The sequence below is a fragment of the Melospiza melodia genome, chromosome 2, assembly GCF_035770615.1.
Source record: "Melospiza melodia melodia isolate bMelMel2 chromosome 2, bMelMel2.pri, whole genome shotgun sequence".
Classification (NCBI taxonomy): Eukaryota; Metazoa; Chordata; class Aves; order Passeriformes; family Passerellidae; genus Melospiza; species Melospiza melodia.
Window position 1 is genome coordinate 92,332,772 of NC_086195.1, and position 24,275 is coordinate 92,357,046.

General features: G+C 37.6%; 1 protein-coding gene across 5 annotated transcripts in view; it reads right to left on the bottom strand.

The window, feature by feature from the left end:
- DGKH (diacylglycerol kinase eta) overlaps positions 1–24,275 on the bottom strand; it is a 156,810-nt gene that overhangs the window by 59,677 nt on the left and 72,858 nt on the right. For 3 of the 5 annotated variants that reach the window (XM_063149365.1, XM_063149366.1, XM_063149367.1), the window contains 4 exons: positions 18,685–18,795; positions 16,385–16,465; positions 529–633; positions 88–220 (listed from right to left, as the gene is read on the bottom strand). In XM_063149365.1, the coding sequence (XP_063005435.1) occupies positions 88–220; positions 529–633; positions 16,385–16,465; positions 18,685–18,795 (430 nt within the window). Of the gene's footprint in view, positions 1–87; positions 221–528; positions 634–16,384; positions 16,466–18,684; positions 18,796–24,275 lie in introns of those variants that run through there. The other 2 variants (XM_063149368.1, XM_063149369.1) reach the window with 2 other exon arrangements.

Here is a 24,275-nt window from a genome sequence, read left to right on the forward strand (position 1 = left end):
ATTTTCAGGATCATTACTCATGCTGAACTTGCAGCCATCTGTCTACACACATAGCATGATAACCAAGGGAAGCAATCATTATTTTACCTTCACAAGACAGGCCGTGAGAAGTGACTCCAGAGAGGCTCTCTCTGCACACGTTACAGAAGGTGGGTCGGGCGTGGGAGCAGGCGTACCAGTTATGCATCCCTGAGAAATGTTCCACATTAAACTGTGCGGTCTAGTAAAGGAGAAGTTAAGACAAATTTGCAAGTACAGAACACAGCTACGGTGACTGACATTACGCACGGTTCCATATTACAGGGGATGACAGCGAAATGCTCCCCCAAAAGGATTTTCCAAAGGGTCTTTAGCCTGCTCTCCCTCCGAAATTCTAAATCCAAGTGTGATAATAAGCTCTCATTTTGTGAAGTTCTTAAGGTAAAGCTTCACTCTGACATTAGACACGCTTTTCACACTACTCCAGTTCCATATCCTGCTTGATCTGTTGAGTCAGAACAGGTTGCACCAAGAGGGATGTCAGCTTACCTCATAGTGTTCTCTGGACTGAACGGACTTCAGAGAGCTTATCCAGTCCTCCATTTCTTTTCTGTTCTCAGCACACAATATTAGCCTCCTAAATGGAGTGATTATCTGCAAAAGATAACACATCCTGATTAATCCAGACAGTAAATATCACGACAGGCTATGATATCTAAAATACTCTTCCCTGTGAGATGATGCAAAAGGATGACACACCCTATAAGGCAAGACCCTAAACATTAAAAATATTTTCTTTAATGCACTACCAGCAACAAAAGAGTTTGCTTTTCCTTGTACAGTTCCCAAGTTTCAAATCAGGCTTTGGTACAGGTCTCTGTAGTCTACATTAATCATTACCCATTCTCAGCTCTTTGTCTATGCACTGAGTTTCAAATGCCCAAATGGCAGGCACTGAAATGCTAAAACAGCCATTCTGTAAATTACTATTTGACTAAGACTGCAATCCTATTTCATAACTGCATCATAGCAACTGCAAGGTCCATTCCAATTGCTAGAGACAAAAACATATCAAAATCAAATGCCTGGAAGTCTTAAACAACCACAAAAGCTGTCATCATATTTCACTATCTTGTACATTGACAATATATTTACACAAATTTATACACACAAAAATTTAAAACAGCACTTTTTATATCCAACTATAGCAACTCAGTATAAGAACACATACAAATCTTTATAAAAAGGCAGAAAAAACAAAAGCAAACAGTTGAAAACATATCCTACTAGGACAAATGAATGAATTTTTGGAACAAGTTGATGCTGGGAATTTTTCAGAGTTGGATTCTGGAAATCTGAAAATACTGTACCAAGGAGGTTCAGAGTACAAGCTGCTCTCCCCTCTCCCTAAACAGTAGAAAAAATAATCAAAATAACAGGAAGGCAGCAGAAACTATCAGCTAACTCCCACTGAAATTATTTTGAGCACTGCATTAAAATAGACAAAGCAGTTACTTACATGGCAAAGAATTTAAAACAAGTACAAGAAAATAAGGAAAGTTATTTGTTTTGTTGTAGAAAGTCTGAAAAATAAAATTAAATTCTTTATCAGTATTATGCATTAATCTGTTTCATACTATGTACCACCAACACTTGCAAATTAAATAAAACAGAGAAGGAACCACAAAAAATGGGAATTCTGAGTATTCTTTCAAATGCTACAAGCTAGGCATTACAACATTTGCACAATATCAGTAAGCGTTTATCTGCAGCTGCAGTTACTTACCCAGTCCCTGCTGTAAATTGTCTCTAGCCTTGATTTGTCCTATCCACTCCTTCATTAAACTGAGCTGCACTTTAACATCGCTCAGAGGCGACGTAACTGAAGTGCAGCAGGCTGCAAGTCACATGGAGGGGAGGCTTGCCTTTTTTTTTTTTTTTTAATGTACTCACTTCACATGGAAGGGAATAGTTTCTTTGTTTTCTGTTTCCTTCAATCTTGCTTAAGCTATTTAATAAGGTTTATTAGTAGGTCTCCATGGCTTTTCCTAAAGAACAGTTTATGCAAAGAGCAATGCTTCTCTCATTAGTTTGGAGCCAAACAGACGCTTTATTACTTCAAAATGTTTTTCTAGGCCAGGTCATCCAATGAAGCCAAGAAAAGTCATTAAATCATAATATAACCCTGGCTCCAACAACAATCAGCATTTTGCTGAAATTTCCAGGTTTCAGTAGACACAGAAATCTTATTTGGGCAAATACAAGCCACAGATTATTTCCTATTATATGGCATGAGATTATAACACAGATTAAATAATGACAAATCCACCCAAGACTCGGCACATTATGTCCACCCTGCTGCCACAGTTGTTACTGATTCTGGCCAGTAACTAGACATTGTGAAATGCCATCAAGCAACAACAGCTGCATTTATTGCTGAAAACGCCTGACTAATCTTGATCTTTTCAAATAATACTTAGATATATATTACTCCTATCTTCAATAGTACAGGTCACAATCCACTGTGCATCCCTCCACCCTTCCCCCACTCTGAAATTAAGGCCCTGGTTCAGTTGTTCACACTTAGTTACCCAGTGCCAATGAAGACACCCTTTGGTACCAAAGGTTTTGGCAGGGGAGGGGTAAGTATGATAGAGGACCAGAACAGTAGCTATAAATAACTGAGGTGGGACACCAAACTTCCTCTCAAAATGCCCTGCACACCCATTTATTGGCAATCGAACCACATCACCAAACACTGCTAACCAATGCATGTAAACACATCAGAAATTCATATATTCCAGCTTCTTACTAAAATCACAGTGCAAAAACCTTAATGAAGTTCACAGCATTGCAGCAGTCTAACAGCTCAACAGGATACTGTCAATCACATGAATATAGCATCAATTATTATTGCTACAAAAATAAAGTGGGAAGTGTAAATATTTGTGGGAACATGTACATATTTTTAAATACAGTTAAACTACATAGGTAGATAGTAACATGAAAAAAGACGAAATGCACTATATGCAAGAAGTATCAACAATGCTTGAAAAATTTTTAATAATATAAAATAAAATAAAATAGGAACTAAGAAGCCTGTTTAGCTTCTCATCTATTTCAGTCGACAAAGTCATGGAGAAAATGTAGTCTCATTATTTTTTAGTTATTTCATGTAACATAGGAACTCAGGGAGCCAAGGAAACTGTTAGCAAACAATAAGTGTTTTTCCCTAAATGCAAAGCATTCTTTAGACTTGGAAAATATTTCTAAAGGATGCTGACGAGACAAAAAGTAAAAATGCCCAAAAAGGCATTTGAAAAATTCATCACAAATAAATGCATCATATACTATAAAGGACAATACCTGAAATCTTCAACTTATCAGGTCTTCAAAAGTCCAGCCATGAGTCAATGTTGGGAAGTGACTCAAGGGTAAGAATCACTGTATGGTCACCAGTTACGCATCTCTGTTCTGCTGTTTCTACTTCATTCTTTAGTATCTGCTACTGTTGTTATTATTATACTTTAATTCCACTTGGTTCCACGAGCTTTACACTAACTCAGTATAGCTTTTCTTGTTTATCCTAAATTGAGATTGACTTCCTAAATCTTCTTATTTGCATTTATACAGATGGCATGCTTTCTTCTGAATGCTTACACAATGCTATGATTAACTAAGTGGGATGTTTGAAGTTCATTCACTAAAAACAACAATCTGTATAAAGACATAATCAAAATTAAGTGAATGCAACTGAGCTCAAAACAATTTTACTGCCATGTAAATTTGAATTTAACTAGTAATTTTATCTCATTGCATGTATTCATATTGAGAGTTCTGTATATGCTCTTCTACTGACCTAAGTCAGCACCTTTTCTTCAATTACATATCATGTTTTTGATCTTTACTGCACCAAATATTACTACTTGTATATTGCTCTGAATATCCTGAACTCTCAACAGAAAGAAAGAGAAAAAGAGAGAGGAAGGAAAAGGAAAAGGAAAAGGAAAAGGAAAAGGAAAAGGAAAAGGAAAAGGAAAAGGAAAAGGAAAAGGAAAAGGAAAAGGAAAAGGAAAAGGAAAAGGAAAAGGAAAAGGAAAGAGCTCTATAACACAATGCAAAGGAAGTGTTACAGGAACCACTGGGAGACCACTGAGGTAACATAAGAATAAGGTGCCTACAGTTCACCTGCTGACAAAACAGGAGACAAATCTCAAAAGATGAAGACAGTCAAAAGGTCTTAAAAATAAATAAGATTACCTTCCTTTGAAACTTTTCCCCATTGTCAAGTAGCCAAGAAGTCACTGCTGATTTTGGAAAAGACAATTACCAAGAGCAGATACTGCAGTATATTGGAAAGTAATAAAATAGAGGTAGTTGGAATAAAAAACACTTTTAATGCAGCAGGCATTGGGAAGAGTGAGCATGTACAGTCTTAAAAGTTGAAGACAATCAACACAAACCCTAAAAAATCCCAGGAAATAAACAATGTCTGAATGGGAAGTAAAACTACCCATTACTGCAATAATGTTCTTGTTCTGTTCAGAAAAGTAGGGGGATTTTTTTGAATGGGAAATGAGGGAGAGAACAAGAGATCACTGTTCACTCTGCTACTGCAGAAGTCTTGCCTTAAGTTGGGATTTTCACACCAACACTACCATAATTTGGCTTCTAAAAATATACATGTACTCATATATATGTACATACACATCTTGAAATTACTTGGATGACATTTCTACAATCAAGTTTGGGACCACTCCTACAACTTTTCTTTCAGACAACACTTATTAGGAACAAGCTTAACATCTTGAAAGGAAATAAAATTGTCATCAAATTCAGAGTAAATTTGAAAGTCCTTTCTTCTTTCAGTAGGCCTAACCTAACCAGTAACATTGTACATACCTTCAGCCCAGTGGGTTTAGACTTACAATCTATAAAATAAAATCACAGAGAGTTTAATTAAAGCCTATTGCCTAATTTTTATTCTATTTTTTTTTTTTTACTATCAGCAATATATAAGAAAATAGAGTTCCCAAAGCTTGTTGGCTCCAGTTCTGGCTTCTTTTACTAATTCAGAATGAAGACACAGTGTTTGCTAATCAAGAGAACAGTGCTCTATACCTAAGTAGCTACAAAGCAGCTCCTGTAAAGCATTCTGCTTCCTGTAACATGATATTTGCATTAAGGCACCTTCTGCCACTCTGAACTATTATCAGACATTACACTAATAGCACTTTGTATGGCTGATCTTGAATTAAATTACTAATGTAGAAATGTCACATTGAATCTGAAAGGGGTGGGGAAATGGTTTTCCTGTTCTCTGGACAGATACTTTTAAAATCTCTTTTGGAAATAATGAAGAGAGGATGATACAGAGAAAGCACCCCAACTCTCTTCTTAGGGACTATATTCAATGCTTGGGGCAGGAGTGTAACATTAAATGCTTCCTAACTTCTCTGTGCTTATAGATGTTGGTGAGTCAGAACAGGCAAATACTAGGGCAACATGCTCTGCCTCTCTTACTTTTCCATTCCCCTTTTCTCCATTCCCCCGTTCTTGTGCAGGTGGGTCTGTATGAGTGTGGCAGGTGAAGGCACTTCTACCAATGGTAGAAGTTGACTGCTGGGGTCATTGATGCTCCCACACCTTCCAGAACTTGTCTGCAAAAATCACAGTGATAACAGTTGCACGTCTTTCTAGAGTATTCATAACGTCTTGGTTTCTGGATACTAAATAAATTAGAACAGTACTGTCCCTGTTAAAGGTGCAGTTAGTTGGTGCTTTATGGTGAAATGTCACTGTTATTTTTGAGGATGAGTCAGGCCAGGCAAAAGTATAAATTACAAAGACAGGGGAGGAGTTAAAAGCAAGGTGGGTAATAAATGGTTATTACATTTGCCTGACTACAATACAGAATTTATAATCAGAACAATTAGCTCTGTCTTCTCCACGAAAATGTTGCTTCCCTCTTTTCCTGGCCTTCTCCTATTTCACTGTTCCCAAGCTCACAAATATTGATGTAATGTGTGGTTTTGGCTCCCACAGTAAAAACTCTTAGGAGGAAAAAGAAAAGGCTTAGTCCCACACAGCATCTCTTACAGCAACACAACACCAGAACAAGCAAGCTTAGGTAAAAGACAGGACAAAAATGGTTACATCATTGAAAAAGGTAAAGGGACTTCATTTTGCAATAGAATCCAGCCTGGGTAATTTAGGTGGCTTATCTTACACCACTCTGAGCAAAAATGGAGTATCACCCAGAATACAATCAGGCACATGGACAAGAAAGCAGTTGGGAATAGTCAGCATGGATTCATTCACCAAGGGGAAGTCATGTTTTTGTAACCTGTGATGAAACAACTGGCCTGGTAGATAAGGAGACAAAGGTGGATACTGTTCACCTTGCCTTCAGTAAAGCTTTCAGCACTATCCCCAAAGACCCTCCTAGAGAAGCTGATGAAGGATAGGGTGGATGAGCAGACTGAGGTGTGTTGAAAACTGGCTGCACGGCCAGGCCCAAAGGGTGGTGATCAGCAGCACAGAGCACGGCTGGAGGGAGGCCAGTAATGAGCAGTGTACCTCATGGGACAATACTGGGTCCAGGCCTGTCTCACATCTTCATTAAGGATCTGGATGATGTGGTAGACTGTATCCTCTGCAGGTTTACTGATGACAGAAAACTGGGAAGGAGTAGCTGATACACCCAAGGGTCACACTGCCGTCCACAGGGGCTTCAACAGGCTAGAGAAATGAGCTGGCACTAACTCCTTAGGTTCAATGAGATGTCCCAAGTCCTGCACCTGGGAAGGAACAACCCCAGACATCAATGTACCCTGGGGGCCCCCAGCTGGAATGCAACTTGGCAGAAAAGGTCCTGGGGTACTCTTGCACAACAAATGGAGCATAAAGTAGCTACATGCCCGTGCTGCAAAATAGGCCAGGGGTATGCTAAGATGCTGGTCCAGGGAGTGGACCTGCCCCTCTCCTCAGCCCTGGTGAGGCCTCACCTGGAGTGCTGTGTCCAGTTCTGGGCTGCACAGTACAAGAGAGACATGGACATACTGCAGACATTCCAGTGAAGGGGCTGGAGCATGGGATGTGTGAGGAGAGCCTGAGGGACCTACAACTGTTCAGCCTGGAGAAGGTTCAGGGGCATCTTATATATGTAAATCCCGAAAAGGAAGATGCAAAGAGGACAGAGCCGGGCTCTTTCCAGTGGTGACCAGTGAAAAGATAGGGATTATAGGCACAAACTGAGTCATGAGAGGCTCTCTGTGAATATCAGGAAACAATGTTTTACAGTGAGGGTGACTGAGCACTGGTACTGGTTGCTCAAGGTAGTTGTGAAGTCTCCACCCTTGGAGATACTAAAAAGCCACCTAGACACAGCCCGGACTAGGTAGCCATGCTTCAGCAAAGGGGGTGGATCAGATGGCCTTCAGAGGCCACTTCCAACCCACAAATCACTCCATGACTCTGTGAAAACAGAATCCAGGTAAATCCAGTCATCCAGTTACGTGTCCAGCCATGAACTGCAAAAGTATCCAGCAAAGATCACTTTGTCAGAAATCCAGTTCCCCAAATCAACCTCATGTATTCAACTTCAACCAACTGCTAACAGAAAAACCTTTTCCTGCAGAAGTATAACTTTATAAAGAGACAGTTACAAGAAGCAGGGTAGGAAAGTTCCATGGATTTGGACCAAAGAATTAGAAATTTATTTTAAATCAGCATTTAAATACAGCAAAACCAATAAACCATTCTTGTAAATGTAAACTGGAAACTGCTATATATAGTTAGTTCAAGGCCTGCATGTTTCTTTAAAGTCCTTACATAAAGATTTGTTCAGCAGATTAGTTGCACACTGCTGTGCCCTTAGCTTTGGTTTCACCAGCTCACTAAACATCTATCAGATGGGATGGCTTCTCAGCTTTAGGGAAAACATGTACTTATATATTTAATAGCACTAGGTGCAAATTTATATAAAATAAACCAGCAAAGGACTACTTTTTTCCTGTCTGTAACAACAGATTCCTGTTTAAACATCGTTCAGCTGCCTAAAGCCAGGGATCCTTGTTCACAAGAAACAGGAAATTTTTTCAAAGTTTACACCAGTGACTTTATTTATAAAATTATCTGGTAAACAGGAACTGCAGTGAGGGATACTTTCTGAGGTTTATCCAGGTATTTTAACCACTTTTAAAGCATGAATAGAAAGAAACATCAGAGAATAGGTTATGTGTAAAAGTGCAGGAAGAATGAAATCTGGCTCATTCTTCACACATCCCAAATGCTTCACCAGTAAAAAGGGGAAATAAAGAAATTTTCTGCAAGCTATTTTTGAAAAATTTCTGTCAAGCATGAAATGTTTGGAAAACAGACTCCAGACAAATGCAACTTAAATCAAAATGTACAATACAGACCAGAATGGTCACATTTTTAAGTATCTCCTTTTTTCTCTCTGAAAAGTGCTCAGCTTCCTTGTAACAGATCAATTGCAAGCAACTTATCTATGGATTTTTAGCATCACAGCTGAAATGCTTTATTGCTTTTTCATAATGAAACTTAAAGCTTCAACATCACCAGACACTCTAGGGAAAGGGACAGTGCATCAAGTAGGAGATAAGGAGCTTAGAACTTGAAAGAGCTCTCAGCTTCATTACATTTTTTGGTCACTGTCAGAGGATGGGAGGGGAGGCAGAGGGGAAATGAGCAAGTGCTAAATGGAAGAAAAAACCCTAAATGCATCACAAGTGCACACTAATGGCTTTTGTCTAATTTTTCTTTTCCTAAGCATATTAATTTGCTATTTCAGTTTTTGTCTTACTTCTAAACTGCCTGAATACAGAGAAGAAAAATCCCAACCCTGAGTAGAAAATTGAACAAAATGGAATCCAAAGCACTTTCCCTCTCTTTCTGTGGTTTGGGTGTTGCTCAGGCTGGGAGCATCAAAAAGCCTTCATCACTTAAAAGCTAATCATCATCTGTATGAAACAGCAGATAGCTCACAACCAGGGAAAAGCTAAATCCATTCCAAGAGTCAGCTACTGGCACAAAGCTGAGTCATGCTGGTGAAGCCAGCAGAGGAATTTGAGCCATTTCCAGCCATGTTCCACCTCCTGGAGACAAGAAGAGGCCCCAGCACCTTTGCAGATGTCACTGCAGGACCTGTCAGCCCTGCTCTACATTGCCAACGGGGCATGGGGAACATCTGGATATGCCATTACCCCCTCTATACACAGCGCCATGCACTGACCCTTCTGATAATCCCAGGGGCAAAATTTAAAATGCAGTGCCTCTGAGACTAGGATTCAGCTCACCAGAGGACAGTACTTAAAGCAGAGTTCTGCAAATGTGTCTGAACTCCCAGCATCATTAGTATATACTGCTAACCTCAACACCCAACTGGAATGCACAGGAAATTTCAAAACATACCCAAATCCAGGAGATTATTGCTGATCTAAAGGATAAAAACCAGAAACATGTTTCCAAACACAAATCCATTCCTTGCATGTCCCTGTGGTTTATTAAAGGGAGAAGTCAAGCAAGAGTGTCTCCCTTCAAGGGAACATCAACACAGACTATATATAGACATTTACTCAAAATAGATTTTTACAAAGAAAAAAATAATACGGATAGCTGTGCTTCAGCATGTTCTTACAGAGCATTCTTACAGAGCAAACTAGAAAGATTAATCAATCCAGGATACAAACAAGGCAATGTTTGCTTAGCAATAGCTGAAATCAAGGGAGTCCACATCACATTTGGAACTTCAAGGATAGTTGCTGACCCCAGGATCTTAGGAGCCTGCCAACACAGGAGTAGTAAGATGATTTCACCAAATTAAAGAAGTAAGAAAGCAATGAAAGAAAAGCAGCAGAAAGGCCAGAGAAAAGAAAGACCTGTGTAACCTTCAGGTGAGCAGCCCTTTGGAAAAAACCAAACTAGACTGAGATAGAAGAGCATCTGAAATAGGCTTGAGGCTATCAGTAAAGAAAGCATCTCCTGATGTTACTGAGATACAGCTGCAGTAAATTGGATTTTGTAAACATGCAGAACAGTGGCAGAGGAATACCTCCACTAGAATCCATGAGCTTTCTACACTTAAATAAAGCTTAAGAACCTGAACTCTGGGCAAATCAAGAGAGAGCATAAAATTGAACTGATGTCACCTTATTTAAATTTTAAAAAAGAAAAAAAAAGTTTTAGGATAATTTTTCCCTGCTTTAGGAATATCTCTGTCTCTTAATATTTGAAAAGTCAGAAGGAGTGCCCAAACCCAAAGATGAAAGGTTTTAAACTTCTTGGGAAAAGGCTTGTCTTCTTTCTTTCTGATGTGGTTGGGGGAGGTTAAGCAATTCTCACATTCCCTGAAGTTTTTGTAGTCCCTGAAGGAAAATCTCAGCAACAACTCTGAAAAGATATCAGTGGCAAGAAAGAAGAAAAATATGTCCAAGTCCAGAGAAATTAACACTATCTCTGAAACATACTGCAAAACTCTGGCAACACGTTCTGTCTCCCAAGCCCAGAGTGAATATTACAAATTACTTCTCTAAAAATCAGTTAGAAGTAGCTAATCTCCATGATGCAAACAGAGCTGACTGATGTCAGAAGCAACAGGATATAAATAAATAAAGTGCTAAAAGCAATCTGCCTTTAGGGACTGGTTGCAATATTCAACTTGAAATCTTGACAAATCCCAAGAACTGGGATCCCAGTACAACTGGGTCACCTCCCATTGAAAACAGCAGTTGCACAAAGATGAAAATAATTACTTTATCCTTTAAGCTGGTTCCACATAAGTCATATGCCAATAAACTTTACATCTCTAACCAAGACAGAGGATATGCTACATTCAAAAATATGGATAGGAAATAAGCTAATCAGAGGTCTGTAAGAAAACAATAGAAACTAGAAGAAGACAATATAAATTTTAAGCACACTAGAAGTACAGTTGCTCCAAAAGAATATTTGGTTTCACTAACCTATAGAAAAACCCTAATCTTCTAAAAATAATATATCCAAGGATAATCAGCATATATAAATATTTAGTTTTTTCAAAATCTATCCAAATTTACAAAATACCAAGAAAACCATAGACAGCTGCAAAAAGATTTTTTGTTGTTGTTTAAAACATATTAAGCTGCATTCCCTACTTTTCAGTCTAAGTGAACTTATATATCTGACCAAAAAAAGTGGAAATTGGAGAAAAAAAAAATTTTTTGTAACAAAGTTACATTCAGGGACTAAGTTTAATGAAATGCCATTCATGTTTTGTTTGGGTCTTTTTAAATATAATAAGAAAAAAATAATTTTAAAAATTAACTCATAAAGGAATTAATTAATTAAAGCAATTAAATTGAAAAACATTAAGTACTGTTTCAGAAAAGTTAAATCAGGCTGATCCATAATCATGTTTAATCAATCATTGAACTGAAAAGACCAATTATAAAACTAAAAAGACCATCATGCAATGAGATGAAAAGCTAGGGGATAAAAAAAGTAAGAAGGAATAAAAAGAATTTTTAATATGAAAAAAGATTAATAGATAATAAGCAGCTTGTTATTCTCCAACAAAATTTTGTGGCATGATTCTTAAACTGGAAGAGAAGTGTAAAGTAGCAATACAGGAATATTTGCAGACAGCACAAAATTTTGATTACTTAGTTCCCCCTCTTGATCTCCAAGGCACTTCAAAGTGAGCCAAGCAATGTATTAAGTAGAGAGTACAGTGACTTGAAAAATTTCAGCATTAGTAAAAACAAAGAAATACACACCACAGAAGCACAGATTAAATATTTATGAGTTACAGACAGCTCCAAATTAACAGATGAAGGATGTTAGTACCAAAACAGGGGACACAAAAATTCACACTATGCCACTGCAGAAAACAGACAAAACTTGGGATCCATAAGGAACGCAAATTAATTTATAAAATAATCCCAGATGTCTGTGACTTGGGCTTCCTTGAATGTCAAGCATGTAACATCACTTACAAGATGATGCTGCAGAGTAACAATCAGGAAAACAGCAAGAATAAGTAAGAGTACAGAAGAATGTTGACAAATATTATTTATCTTGGAAAATAGTTAAATCAAATGGAGGTAATATAAAAATTTACAATATAAAACTGAGATAGTTTATAAGTTTCTACTGTCTTTGCATCATAACACCAGGTGAGAAAATTTATTAAAGCCCAGCACTTTAAAAGTTCTCCAAAAAAGAATTTTTTTTCACAGAATAAACAATCAGGACTCTATGGTCTATATGGTCTAAAGCATTGCTTAAACCAATACATCAGCAAAAATATACTATGTTATACATTTCTGCAAGCATATCCAGAATCCTAGTAATCAGCATTATTAGCTGGAACATAAAGTCTCCTTTCCAGCCAGTCTTTAATTACTAAAAATCACAGTAGGCTTTCCAGGATAGCAGATCTGCCTACTGCAGCTTCCTCCTGCTGAAGATGACAACTTTCAGAAGATGCATATTCAACAAAAAGCACTTGATTCAGCACCTGATTCAGAAAACTGAAAGCAAGCACCTATATTTTAGGTGCCCTGGATGACAAAGCTGCTATTGTAGCTAAGGGAGAGTTGGGTAATAAATCATTGGAGTCTAAACTGAATTGAGCAATTACAGAAATTGCTTTAAAGACCTATTTATTTTATTTTAGACACCTAAATTTAGGGGCCTATAAACCCATCATCAAGTCCCACCCAGAAGTTAGGACAAGCTGAATCCCCATCCTGAGTATCACATTGTTTGTTTACTCTCATATTCCTGGAGGGAACCTTCCAGAATGACAGTGAAATTATTTCCTCTGTCACTCTTAGATGCAATTAGATTAAGCCAGCTATACAAAGTAATGCCTCAAAACCAGTATTTTATGATATTATTATTTTCCATCACATTTGCATCAAAAAACCCATAACTGAATTAAGAGTTTCAAATAAAAGTTTGGATGGATTAAAAAATACAGGTGCTGCCACATGAAGCCTGTGCATTTAACATGAGACTCTAACACAGGTTTAGAGTACCCAGAGTATTTTATACAACCATGTGGCTCAACTACTGAGGGGCAGCATGCTTAACATCTACAGATTTTTTTCCTCAGCAATGTACATCAGTTCTTCAGCATCAAAAGCAAGGCAGAGGTAGAAACTTAAGCCCAAATTTCAGCTAAGATAATTTCCTTTTAAATCGCAATCCATAGTCACCTTTGTTGCCTTGAGGAACTTCATTGTCTGAATATGCCTGTTCAAGAATCCGTTTAGCATTTTAAAATCTCATCCCTTATACCTGTTAGAACAAAAGCACACCACCACTGCTCCACAGTAAGCTCACACTTACACACCAGAGAACATTCCTCAGCCACATTTGGTCTCCAATCTCATTTTGAGAACAATAAAGAGGGTTTTTCTAAATGCACTCAAGGTGCCAACAAGCCAAATTCCATCCCTGCAAACCAAAATGCAGAAGGAATTACAGCTCTCAGCAGAATTGGTCACTGCCCCATCTGCTTCTGTGCAATAGGGGTGGGAGACTGATTCATCCCAGGAGCCTCCCCAGAGGGGTAACATGCTGAGCAACTACACTCCTCTGGCTGTGCTGAGACAACACAAACCACCCCCCGAGGCAGAAGCAGAGTTCTGGGGAAAAACATGTTCTGCAGAGTGCCCAACATCACTGTGAGGACTCAGCACTCACCCACGCCACTGAACTGGCCATGGGCTGAGCAAAATCCTCCCTGGGTTCCTGATGAGGCTGATGGAGAGGGTGATCCAAATTTCTCACTGGATGCTGGAACCTCTTCACCCTCTTCCCATAGACCTGGGACACTGGTACCTAACAAGGCAGTAAGAAGAATCCAGCCTTGAGTGTCTTATGTGACGGTTCTGAAGTCAAGGGACACCCTTCCTTCTAGGTTACCTATTAACCTCTAGGTAAGGATGCTCAGAACTACAAAACACCTATAAACTCTTAAAAAGCAAGGTTGTACACTAGAAATTTATTGCTGGAAGTGAGTTGATCATTCACTGAAAGGTAATATCGTAAGCAGTAAGAAAAATAATGAAACAAATGAGCTGATTAAAGTTTATCAGCTCTGTATTTTAATTAGCAGATATTATGTACCTCAAATTTCCCTTTAACCTCAACTTGTTTGCAGAGAGATAGCAAAAGTAATTCTGGTGAACAAACACTGGTATTTAGTTACATAAAATATTCTGCAAGCTTGTGCATTACAAATAAACTCAGCCTTAAATCTGTGTGTTATGACTAATTTTAGGACTTGAGTTTTATCCAAAATCAGAGCATGGAAAAACTTGACACACACCTCTGCCTTCAAACAGACAAACTAGACAAGGTAAAAGAAGGCAAAACAGTAATTTCTACAAGCTGGAGGTGGGAAATTGAGGGGAGAGGGGGGAATCTCAGCGAAATGACAAAATGTTCTTTAAACAAAAAATTAAAATCTTTTTTCTAATATAAATTTGTAAAGGTGTGTTTTCCTGGAAAATCTGTCCCTTGTTGTATATTCCATCTATATCAGTTCGTGTTAAAAATATTATCTACTGGGACAAAGAAACAAGAGTGCATTAACTAGAGAATGCTAATGTTAATGTTAATGATTTAATTTTTGGGTTTTTTTAACATATAGAATGCTAACAGATCCCTTAGAACATAAATTAAAAGACCCATAATTTTAAGAAAGGCAGAATTACCTTTTTTAATTCCTTTAATAAAAGGAATTTTAAAATTCCTTTTATTTTAAGGAAGCAAATAAAAAGGCAAAAAAGAGAAGTTTCTTTTTATTTATAAGGAGTATTGCTGGATAGCTAACTACCCACTCCACCCCCAGCCCCTGAGTCCAGCCCAGTGCAGGCGAGGTCAGAGATGTCTCACTCACAGAGCTGAGTTGCTGGGAGACTGGGTTAGGCAAACACAAAGAAAGAAGCCAAAATATTAAGCAAGATGACGACTATTACCATATTTCACAGTCAAATCAGACAACTCTTCAATCCAGGAGAGACTTTCATCCAAATAATTTTTCAAAATTAATTTGAGGACTCCTTAGAGAAAATACTGTTTGCCCTAAAGTTCCCAGGACATGAAAATAAACAGTGTCTCTGAAGCTGTTAAAGCTGTAGCCAGAGATTTCTTTTTTCACTACTGTCTTCCCCAAAAGTCATGATAGTAGAAGGAAAATATGCTTTTGGTGAAGAATGAGATGCTGAATGGGCCTAATGGATCACAAAGGATACCAAAACACCAAGTAAAAAGCCCAAGCATCCCACTTTTCTGAAGAAGTAGAACTTTTAGGCAACAGAAAGAACCTCTCCAAAAGACAGGCTAGTACCTTACACAGCCACCATCTCACCTGAGACCTTCTGTCAAAGTAGTCTTTTTAATTGCATTCTTAGTCAGTAAAGCAGCTTAGATTGACACAACACTGGGCTGTCAAGGCCAACATGAGCATGTCTTTGACGTGCTCTGACTGCTTCAGCAGCTGTCTGGGAGATTCCACAGCAAGAAGAAACTATGAACCTCTCATGAGGCATGCATTTGCTTTTGAGAAGAAAAACCAAGACTGGTAATATGAACTAATATGGGTCACCTGGGGAATTAAAAATGTCAGGAAAATTAAAAATTAACCTTTTAATAGAGACATATAGTTAAGGAAAATGAAGCCATTAATTACAGTCAGTGGGACATCTCAAAATATCCTTCAAAAGGACAACTTCACCAATGGTATTCCTCATAAGTAGCTCACATTCAAAATCTTTTTCTCCAGAGGTTAAGAATCAGTGGAGGAATTGTGTCAGACATTAGCACTTGTGTCAGTTGAACAATAAATGAAGAATCATTTGTGTAAATAATACCTGTGAACTTACAGAAATAGGGATTTATCAATACTGTATGTTCCTATAGCAGTATCAGAATCAAGGTGAGACTGTAGGGACAGCTTTTCCATGTAACAGAAATATATAAGGCTATGATTGGCAATAAAAAAATAAAATTTCAATATAGGAAGAAAACAAAAATGTTAAGAAAATTAAAACAAAAACACAATTACATTTTATTTAATTCAGCATGTCACCTCAAAGAGAAATTATAGCACAATAATAATAATTATAGCACCCATAATAATCATTAAGTACTGAATCTTGTATTTTTAAGGCCTTCTATCATCATCTTTTGAAACAGTCATCTCACATTTCTGCTCACTGAAATAAAATGCTCTATAGCTGACATGATATTGTTCTCATACATTAAACCATTTCCAAAAAAAGAAATTTTATTTCCAAACAGAGGAAAATAAGCAATTGAGAGGATCCTCAATTTTCTTAGCAACAGTCTATCCACAGCTTTCAAAAACAGTGTTAAAATTGTTCCATACCGTGAAGCTGTTGTTGACATTTTTTGTGCTTGATTCAGCTACACTGGCATCTGACAGGTCAACTTCATCAAATATTAGAGACTGTGAAGGGAAAAAACATAGAAGCATTAAATTAAGTCTGAGTACACTTTCAGCTATGCTTACAAAATGTGCTTTAATTTTATTGCGTCTATTCAAATTAGAATATAAAAATAGAAAATAAAAGTAGCGAAAAAAATAAACACACTGATGATGTGACAAAATTTCATAACTGGCCCTAAACACAGTCCTAATTGCTATTCTAAATGGCACATGAGAGCATAAAAAAAGGGCTCAATAATTATATTGCTTTAAAATCTCTTTTAAAAGAAGGGGGGTTTCTTACATAGATGAAGCTTTAGAGTGTCTACTGTGCAGCATAAATGTGGTGTCAGAGGAAAGAGATTCCCACACAGTAAAACGTATTTCGTTTTAGGATGGAACCCTAAAGTCACGTAGGAAGCTATGATATAGTATCCATATGAGAAGATGCATCTCAAAGTGCTGAACTGATCCCCTCCACTCCTTTGTCTGATGTTCAAACAAGAGAAATTTATGTCTACCCTAAACACTCCAGTCTCTAGCAAAGAATCAATTAGGTTCTATTATGTTCGTGATGGGGTTTGTAGCACAGAAGAGCACACCAAAAAAAATGCCTATTTTTTTAGCCCTAGCATGTTTTTCCTCTTCCATGCCACAGGGAGGTGAATCAATATTGGGGGAATTTCAGCATGTCTGGATTCAGCATGCCTTTGAGTATTGGCACAACTGCCTACTTGTAAGACCTTCTTTTCTCATCTTTATCAAAGAATCACAGAATCGCAGAATGGTTTTAGTTGGAAGGGACCTTAAATATCAACTCCCCTGCCATGGTCCAGGTTGCTCAAAGCCCCATTCAGCCTGGCCTTGAGCACTTCCAGGGACGGGGCATCCACAGCTTCTCTGAGCAGCCTGTGCCAGTGTCTCACCACCCCAACAGTAAAAGGCATCTTCCTACCCAATATCCACATATGGATATTATGGATCCCCTTTCAGTTTAAAGTCATTCCCCCTTGTCCTATGACCACATGTCCTTGCAAAAAGCTCCTTTCCAGCTCCCTTGTACCCCTCCTAGGTACTAGAAGCCTGCTACAAGGTCCCAGATCCGTCAGCCTGTCTTCATAAGAGAGGTGCTCCAGCCCTCTGCTCATCTTTGGGTCTCTCCTCTGGACACGCTACAACAGTTCCATGGTTCCCAAGGTAGAAGGGCACTGACCTCTTGGAGTGAGACCAACAGAGACCCAAAATATTCCATATTCCTCATCTAACATGGCAGGCTCACATTTTCAAAATATCTCAGCATTGTACTGTGATTTGAGGTTGCCCTTCTCAGAGCTCTTATCTGCCATGCTTATGTTTTATATAAACTGCTCGTGGTCTCACCAATTGCTGAGAGGTTTGACAACAGAGGTCCTGCAGTGCTGGGCTCCCTGAAGCAATGGTGCTTTCCTTGACTCATTATAGCCACACAACAGTGCACCATGCAGCTGCAGTCCTACAGTCCCACAAGGAGAAATCTCTGTGCCTTCACTAAGAGTTTTGTGGAGAAAACAAGGCCATAGAAGATGATGGAGACCTGAAGAACCTCACCAATAGCTCCCATAAAATGCTGCAACCCCACAGGGTAAAGGAGAGTAACACCCACAGCGATAAAACAGCACAATCTGAGTCAGCCAAAATGCTCTTGGCCCAAGCCATGAGAGGGAGGAAGGAAATGCCTTTCAAAGAGAAGATAAGTATTCCCCTCTGCCCACCCCCAATTCTCCCACCAAAAAAATTCAATAGATGGGAAACAGCTTTTTCCCTTATATATCAGTTTTGGCAGAAAATCAGCCTATCTTGATTTCACATAACTATTTCTATGGGCATCAGAGCAGAAGAGTTTTAATTGAATGCAGCCTTAGTGATAACTTTTAAGCATTATCCAGTTATTACTTTTTTTGACTGTCTGAGAGCCACAAAAAAGCCCACAACCCCTTAAAATGACTTTATTATTTATCTGAATAGACAAAAAGGTTAAAATAACTGTGATAAACTCCATATGAAAAAAATCAAGAGAAATTACCAATCTTTCTTTAAGCTAATTTAACCCATTACATCCTATATACAGCAGTTCTTACATAATACAACTGTGAACAAATCATTAAATTATTATTAAACTTATTAAATGTATTAAACTTATAAAACTAAACAAAACTGAAGTCACAAGTAAAAGGCATTAGACACTAATAGCACAGAATTACCTTTGAATCCTTAGCATAGTAAAGGGTACGACCTCGAAGTTTGAAATAACGCTTTTTCCACCTCTGAAAAGAGCTGGTTTGCTTCAGTAGTAATCCTTCTTTTATACTTGTCTGAAAAATATTAAAATATAGAAACATGTAGAAACAGCTGCACGTCAATTAAAGTTACACTTTTAAAAATTTATGTTACACCTCAATATAACTGTAAATTGAAAAGTTATTTATTCACATTAAATAGAGACTAATTCTTTGGACTACCAGATTTTGCATTGTTACTTTTCAAAGAATGATAATGTTGGCAAAATGCTAATTTTACATGTAAACTGCAAATAATTCAATTGTCTGGATAGCTGCAAAGCCACAAATATTAAACCAAACAACTGATGGTGGCACAACATGGGAAAAAAAAACTTAAACCATCAACAGAAGGTAATTTCCAGTTCCAAAATTGATTATGTTGAGGAGAAAAACAATTTCCACATAGATACTAATTCAACAGGGTACTTAAATGTATCTGATTCAAGCACAAGAATTACTTTAAAATAAGGGGGAATAATCCAGTTTGATGCAAGTCACGCAAGACTTTGAGTGTGTTGCTGAGCTGAAGCCTTCAGCATGAAATCAGCTAACCATTAGAGATAATTATTATCTAGAAAGTGTGAGAACAGTAACAGATAAGGATATTTTTACCATGCAAATCCTTTTAGGCAAAATATGACTCACTGATCCAAACCTTTCCACTGCATACTGAATCCTGTCTATATAAATCCCATTTTTTGAAATGAGTAAGAGGCAAACTAGTTTTTATTTTAAAGGTGTATGCTGTTTGCACCAGTGTGTATGGGATTCATCCAATTAGAGAAATTCTCCACTTAATCAGACAAAACGACATGAACACCAAATAATAATTGCATGAATCTCAAATTTTCTTCAGTGGTGAAGCACACAAGAGGTAGGAGAAAAACCGAGTATGTCTGGATATTATATTGCAAAATTACTATTTCTAAATTATTTCCCATTTGTAACATAATAACGTGATAAGAATCTTATAATACAATTTCTAGATAATGTGGGACAAACATTATTTGAAGTTATTCTAGAGCTTCTGGAAAATTAACCAAGACCTGACCTAAAGTTTATAAACATTTTCTATTATCAGATATGAAATTCTCTTGAACTTTAATGCAAGTAATAAAAACACAGAAAAAGCAGAAAGCACTTTACAGTTCCTACCATTTCCTCGAAATGAGAACCATTGCTGTTATGTACAGAGATCCCACCCTTCATTTAGATAGTACTAACATCACAAACCAAAAATGCAGTCCAACGATCACAAAGCAATTGAATTAATGCTCTCAGAAAAGCAACCTTCTCCAATCAAACATTGTAGCTGAAAGTTTAGATTTGTCAAAGATTGCTTCACATGCCAACAGCCTGGACGAGTGGATTCAGTCTCAGCCCTCCAGTTCTAGCAAAGGGATAGCAATTTCCAGTGGAAAGGGTCTGCTCACCACACACTATTTTAAGACACTTTGCAATTTTCTGATCAGACCCCAAGATAAGCTAGCTTTCCATGATATAAATAGATTTAATCAGTTAGCAAATGTAAGCACTTCAGCAAAGCTTTCTGTTGTAGCCATGCAGCACCTGTGGTTCATATCACACTCTGAGATTTTGGAAGCTCATCACAAGGACGGGAGCAGATGACTTATGTGTTTCTCAAAGGTCAGAGGATGTTAAGATTAGAGAAGTTCCAAGGTACACCACATTAATGACAGACACTGACTAATTGGGAAAATTTCCAAAATGGAAGGAAATCCACACTTCCTAAAGTGCGCTAGTTTTACTAGGAGACACAGAACATACGTTATGCTTAATACTTTGGGACTTTTAAACTGTGTTAAAAAAACATAACATTCCTTATACCTTGATGTATTACTCACTAAAAAATTAGATAACTCTATCTTGTCATTTTTATCCCTACTACACCATTGTCTCCTATTTCTACTTACTCCTTAAACACCAATATCCCTAGTAACAAACCTTCAAAATTAAATTTATTTTGCAAGTCAGCCATTTGAAATTAGCTTCCAAAAGCTGGCAGTAAATAACCTTGCAAGGTCTACATAATTTATTTTTGCATAAAAATTTTTTAAAAATCTGGTAAACATTTATCAGGGAAGTAGAAGTACTTAATGAAGTACACACATGAAATTTACATTTTACCACAAAAACTATATTGAGCTGAGGTCTGACCATCTTAAATAGAAAAATTCATGGCTGCAGGCATCAAAACTGAGCACAAAGCTTTAGCCCAATACCCTTAATTAACTTTATTTAGACTCTAAAATGTTTAAAATTCCATCTGCCAATGAGTCATTAAGTAATCCGCTAATAATGCTTTCCTGAGTCTATACCAAGTAAGACCATTTCCAGTAATTTCAGACTGGAAGGGACCTCCCAGGTTGTTGAATTTGGGTCCTCATTATTTCCTATGCACAGGTCATGTTAAGTTTTTCAAAAGCAATGATCGGGCTATAACTACACCTTAAAAAATAGTTCTTTTTCTTCTCCCCATGGCAATTACGACAGTGCTCCAAGATCTCACTGTTTTGAGAAGCCTTTTTATAATTAATCCCAGCTGGACATTAAATCTGAAGCATAAGCAATAATCACTCCAATTACATTAACTTCTTTCCTACTATAATTTAGGAGAAACAAGAAGTACAGGTCCCACAATCCCACACTGCTTCTCCCTTTTACAGAACTAGATCCCATCAGCTTGCCAAAACCTCTGAACTTCCCCATCCTGCACCTCGTGTCATCTAGTAATACAATGTCCCTCTAGAAGTATAGGACTATAATTAGAACAGAATAGAATACCTAACAATCTTTACTATTTTAGCCATTAGTAAAGAAAATTACTGACAATATTACAATTACAACATCACAGTGTTCCACTGTGGTATATCTTCCAGAAGAAATCTAATTATAAAAATCACAGTCGTTTTTCATAAAATTAAGGAATACATATGTCCAATTATCCAAGAATGTCCAATGCAACTCTGCGTCTCCAAAATCTCCAAAACAATGACAAAAAACAAATTGTATTTGTGGGCATTCAGGTCACTAAAAATGAGGAATATCCTGTTTGTATCAGCAGATTTTTAAATGTCCAGTATATAACACCTGAAAAGTCAAACCAACAGTTTTTATTTAAAAGAAAACCAACTACATATCCTTACTCCTCACTCACTCATGTTTGTAACACCCCACATTTCTGCAAAGGTAAATTTTTTACTTCCATTGCTGCCAGAAAGACAGAAAGAAAGGAGAAAATATTCTGAATTTAGAAAATAATAAACTAATTGTGGACCCATTATTGGCAACTACAAACAAAACCACTAAATGATTAAAGTCTACCCTCTACTTCTTTTCAGGTAAATAAGTGGACATGCTGTTCAAAATGTGTCAGGAGAGTGAATAAGAGAACATGAGGAAATTTCTGAAAGTGAGGAGGATGAAAATGAGAACATGAAAGGCCATAGAACAGGGCAGTCAGATGCAAACAGGAAATTAGGAGTGTGAAGAAGAATTTTAAGATAACCTTGCAACAGATGCTCATGCTGAGACTAAAATGTTCATAAAACTTTGAAAGATGAAACACAGCTAGCAGGTTGGCAGGATCATTTTCCAACAGAAGTGTGAAAAGGATACCCAAGGATAAGAAGGCCATAGTAAAGAAGCTCACCAAATCCTCAGCATCTGTCTTTACCAATGAAGATGATGAGATGGTATGTCACACACCATGTTCTCCAAATATTAGAACAGCTGCATCGACGTGGAGGGCATGTAGGGAAGTACAAGACCAGAAAAATCACTAAGTCATGTGGGCCAGGGGGCATTGACCTGGGAGCCTGCAAGGTCCCAAAAGGGCCACTGATACTAACATTCACTCCTGGTAGGACAGTAGAGTCCATACAAAAGAATATTGCTGAGCCCATACATATCCAATTGGAAACAGTCAACAGAGGTTTTGTGAAGGAAAATACTGCCCTGCTAACTACCATGTGTTTAGGAGGTGTAGAGGAAAGCAAGTAGGTAAATTAGGACCATGTAGTCCTGGATTTTTAGAAAGCCTTCGACAAGGCTTCCCACCAAAGAATATGGAAGAAATATTATTAGAGCTAAATTGGGAAAAGGGGCGGGATGTGAACTGAAAGCTGTTTCAAGGAAAAAGCTAAACCTCATTAAATTCTCACATGAACTTTGAGTAAAGAAGAGATCTGTGAGTCACAGTTCACAGTTCTCTAAGCTAAACCACAGCCAGAAATGCCATGCAATTTTGCCTATCACTAAGAAAAGCAACAAACCCAAGACAGAATATAATTTTGCTGCTCTATAACACTGTTGTGTCAGACAGTTCTGCTCTCTCTAACTCATGAAATGGGGTTAAGAGAAGGTACACAGAAGGACAACACAAATGATTCACAGAACAGTAGGTGCCTCACAACAAGAGACTGAAGAGCAGAAGACCAAGGGGGTGATATGAAGAATGCTTTAAAAAGCATTAAGGAAAAGTAAGGTGACTGCAGAACTATAGCTCACCAAAGCCCACAACATAATAACAAGGAGGAATGTGACAAAACTACATTGAGATCAGCTTAGCAAAGATTAAAAAGTAGCACATCTTTACATAGCAGGTAGTGATTTTATGAAGCTTGCTGTCACAAGAGATTGTACAGGCAGACAGCACCAGAAGCACAAAAAAGAAGAGAATAGACAAATTCTAGGACAGTGTAGCTGTAAGTGGTCCCTTTAATTTGCCATGAGGAAGTACCAGGGAATGCACAGCCACCACACTCACATGCTGCTCCTGAACAGCCTTTTCTATTCCACTGCTGAAAGTGGATCATTGTGCAGCCAAGCAAAAAATGTCACAGGTTGAGTTTCTACTGCTATGTAGACAGCATCTCTTTTGCTTTCAAGTCTGATGTTTGTATTTGCAACTGGGCCTAGGCTTTCATTCACCATAACAATGAGTACTTGGATTCTTGACAGACAGGCAATTAAAGAAAAAAAAAAAAAAAGAGAAAGAGATAATATGATGATACTCTTTGATATTAACTCTCTGTTGTAATACTTCCTATTCCTGTGACTTTGCCAAGTTGAGTACCAGGATAAAACCAACCCCCTTCTTTTCAGTATTGGAACATTTTTACCATCTGCACAGGTAAGGCTTTAGGCAGACAGTGCCTTCATTACTTTACAAGGTAAAATTCTCACAGCTCATAGTAACTCAGAGCCCCTTAAAATATTCCATGTGTTCAGTGGATTGAAAATTATTTTTATTATTAAAAATGTGACAATCAAACACTTGATTTATATTAAAATTATGACTCGGGAATTCCAAGCCTGTGATTTTCTTGACAATCTCTGTACAGCAGCTTCCATTACTGTCACTTAGGCTGGCAGGTTTTTCATTAGTTATGTCAAAATAAAAATAGATTTTATCTACCAAGAATAAAAGCTTCAGCAGCAGCTTACTGCAAGGTTATATTTTTATTGAAGATTCCTGTTCACAGTGAAAG